The following is a 3854-nucleotide window of genomic DNA, read 5'->3' as shown; positions in this document are numbered from 1 at the left end:
ATATATATATATATATATATATATATATATATATATATATGTAGGTCTAGAGGTATGTTCCGGGACTGTTTACGTTTTTTGAAATGTACAGTCCTGGAATATAACACATATATATGTAATCAGATTCAAAAAACTGTCCCGAAACGTGCCGTAGGAAATGAATTTTTTCCAGGACAGTCCTGGAAACTGCCAAATGTCCTGGAATATACCGATGTAAAAAATAAAAGTCCCGGAACATACTTCCGGACCTACATATTATATACATACATATATATATATATATATATATATATATATATATATATTGCAATTATTCTCTTATTTCATAAACCAAGTTCTGCAGAATCCCTTTTTCTATTAAAAAAATGTATTTAAATTTATAGGAAATGATCGATACACTTCGCATGGAGTTAGATTTCGAAAACGAAGGAAAAAATGGAGAGCAATGTGCCAAAGACTTAAAAAGATTTGAGTATGCATATATACCAAAAATTTATTGGGATCTTAGTAGTAAGGTTGTTTTTTTAAACTTTATTGACAAATATATTTATTGAGTGGAATTCACAGTCGATTATTATATTTACATAGTTAGAAAATTTGTGTTAAATATAACGTAAATCACATGTCCCAAACGGTCAACTCAAAGTTTTGTGTTAATTTAACATAATATGGATGTGTTAAATGGTAACACCGATCATATGTTAATATTTCAACACGGAAAAGAAAAGTAATTTTGATCGTAATTTGAAGTTAATTATGTGTACAATTAACATAACTTTTATGTTGAATCTTATATTGAATTATCCCCATTTCTGTTACAGAGTAAAATCAACACTATTTTTCTGGAAATTTTAACACATTTAATAAATACGTTCAAATTGTGTTACTTTAATATATTTTTTAAATTATTTTAATAATTTTACATTTTATATTTGTTAAGTTCACATAACATAGAAGACATATGTTAAATTATATTTGCTCGCCATTAGAATTCATCAATCTTCGGATTACAAATCGAATCATAGATTTTTTAGAAGAAATTTTTTAAATAAAATTAAAGTTTATCAAAAATAGTAAATATTGTATGATTCTTGAAAAAAAATTCCTGCCTATGCCTAAAATAAAAGGCTCTTAAATTGTTTTTTTCAATTATAATTTAATTATTATATTAACTTGACTATTTACTAATGTAATTTCCAAGTCATATGTATATCAGTTTTATTATTGCTTCGTTTTGACAAATTTTTTTGTCAATTATTACAACTGGTACACAAGAGCTCATTTCATTAATTTTTTATTAATAAATCTATAGAAATATCTATAAATGTGAGTGTAGTCAAGCACAATTTTAACTTTGTATACTAAACATTTTATTAACTTTTTAATTAGTTTTTTATTAGTTAAAGTAAATGACTTGGGCAATAAAGAATTAGAAGCAAAATATCATCATCTCAGACTGTGGATTAAGCTCATATTCAATCAAATAAATGTCATCTTTCCGTTTGTAATGATAATTTATATACTTAGAGGATTCTCACGACGGAATGGATCGATGGTGTTAAAGTGACTGATGTGGAAGGAATTAAGGCTCAAGGATTAGATCTCAAGGATGTCGACAATAAATTGATTACACTAATGGGGGAACAAATATTTCATACAGGATTTGTACATGCTGATCCACATCCTGGAAATGGTGTATTATTTTCTTCCATCAAACAATATATTTAAAAAATAATATTAGTTTGGATGCGTGCAACGCATACATTATTTTCCGGCGGGCGCGCCCTTTTTCATAACGGGAGCGCGCAGGCGCACCGTGCACAAAGTATACCGTAGAATGAGATAGAAAATTTGAAAGGATATAAAGGATATTCATCATATCTAAAAAAAAAAGCATGTATATCGCGTAAAATAAACATTATGCGAAATGAATTTTATGAGAAAGTTACGATATTTTAGAGCTTATTAGACACTGAAGGAATATAGCTCGAGAAGCCGAAACTCAAATTGGAAGTTTCCATGAATTCCCTTTCTAATTCGCCACGCGTGTTAATACAAAGTACACAGGCGCGCCTGCCGGAAGATTAAAACTCCTGGTTTATCACTTTTGAAAATGTTGTAATTCAATATGCCTGTAGTGAGATGCTAGGAGTCTTATAATAATTAAAAATCTGATGTAATACTAACAATTTTGACTGGTGCACAGTTTTTGTAAGGAAGGGGAAAGACAAAAAAGCACAAATAGTACTATTAGATCATGGTTTGTACGAACATGTGTCGGAAGAGACAAGACAAACTTTATGCAATTTTTGGGAATCCATGGTCTTGAGGAATGATAGTTCCTTGAAAACTTTTGCTCAGGATTTGAACGTGGAAGGTAAGTGTATATTATACATATTTTGTTAGCAGGTAAGCGCGGGAGGGCAATCGAACGTACACGTCGAGTAACTGCTATGCACACGTTTTATTATATCTCGTATCCAAAAGGATGCGTACAGCACGAATGCCAGACAGACAGTGAGTGAATAAGAATAGATAGTAGTGGCGCCTCTAGGGTGAAAGCCCCTTGGTGAACTGTGAGTGGCGCCTCTGTAGGACCACGGATAGCCAATGGTAATCGGGCATGCGGATTACCGACACTTCCCCTCGAGACGTGGTTGGAATAGACATTTAGAACGATCCCAAGCCCATAAGGTCTAGACATCGCCAGTGCTTGGGCCTCGGTAGTCCCTTAGTCATCACATCAGCCATCATGTCGTCCGTAGATATGTAATCGACCTGAAACCAATTCTCACGAATAGCATCACGGATAAAATGATGCTTCAAGTCGATGTGTTTGCTCCTGGCGTGGAAGGTGGGATCCTCAGCCAATTTGAGAGCACCCATATTGTCATTGAAGACCTTGACCGATGCAAGTTCCTCAAATCCTAACTGAGTTAGGAATTCGCATAGATATATGGCTTCCTTGGCGGCTTCAGTCATCCCCATATAATCGGCTTCCGTCGAGGACAGGGCAACCGTCCTCTGCTTCTTCGAATCCCAAGAGATGATTCCGCTGCTCAAGGTAAAAGCGTAGCCACTGTATGATCGCCGATCCATCGGGCAACCAGCCCAATCGGCATCCACGTAGCCCGTCAACGGTTCGTCTGAAGGTTCGTAGATGAGTCCAATGTCAGCAGTCCCCTTAAGGTAACGTAGGACACGCTTTGCGGCTGTCCAATGGCACTGTCCGTAGTCATTGTTGAATTGACTCAACAAGCTCACTGCGTAGGCTATGTCCGGTCTAGAAGTAACGGCTAGGTACATCAGCGCACCGACAAGTTCGCGGTAGGGAACCTTCTTCTCGTCTTCACTAGGTACCTCAGTCAGTCTTGACAGCCTCGTATTGACATCCATGGGAGTGTCCACCGGCCTGCAATCGTTCATGCCAAATCGCTCCAGGATATCGGCAATGTATCCTTTTTGATGTAAGCCGATTCTATTTCCGTGTCGTGTGGACTCGATACCGAGACAATATTTCGGTTCACCGAGATCTTTGATCTCGAATTCTCCAGTAAGATAATTCTTCATCTTTTCAATCTTGTTCGGGTCGCGACACGCCATCAAGATATCGTCCACGTAGATGCCAATAAGAAGAGAGTCTTCCCCTTTTCCAACATGATATATGCACAGGTCTGACCTTGAAGCAACGGCTCCATACCTGCGTAAAGTGTAGTCCAGCTTGTCGTACCAGTTCCTGCCGGCTTGGCGCAGTCCATACAACGACTTCTTTAAAAGACAAACGCGGTCTCCTTTTCTCAAGTCTTTCAGCATAGCTGCGGCCCTAGATCTGATGTCCTCGCTATAGCCCTCGG

The 3854-nt window shown here is 36.7% G+C and overlaps 1 protein-coding gene across 2 annotated transcripts in view; it reads left to right on the top strand.

Annotated features, from left to right (window-relative positions):
• Positions 1–2538, top strand: part of LOC112468372 (uncharacterized aarF domain-containing protein kinase 5-like) — a 6597-nt gene extending 4059 nt beyond the window's left edge. For both annotated transcript variants that reach the window (XM_025037505.1, XM_025037507.1), the window contains 3 exons: positions 384–515; positions 1528–1693; positions 2207–2538. In XM_025037505.1, coding sequence (XP_024893273.1) covers positions 384–515; positions 1528–1693; positions 2207–2406 — 498 coding nt within the window. In that variant the 3' untranslated portion in view covers positions 2407–2538. The remainder of the gene's footprint in view (positions 1–383; positions 516–1527; positions 1694–2206) is intronic.
• Positions 2539–3854: the final 1316 nt, after the last annotated feature.

This window comes from Temnothorax curvispinosus, unplaced genomic scaffold (assembly GCF_003070985.1).
Source record: "Temnothorax curvispinosus isolate PA1 unplaced genomic scaffold, ASM307098v1 QBEX01018417.1, whole genome shotgun sequence".
Classification (NCBI taxonomy): Eukaryota; Metazoa; Arthropoda; class Insecta; order Hymenoptera; family Formicidae; genus Temnothorax; species Temnothorax curvispinosus.
Note: the sequence above shows the minus strand (reverse complement) of the source record. Positions and strands in the feature narration are given on the sequence as shown.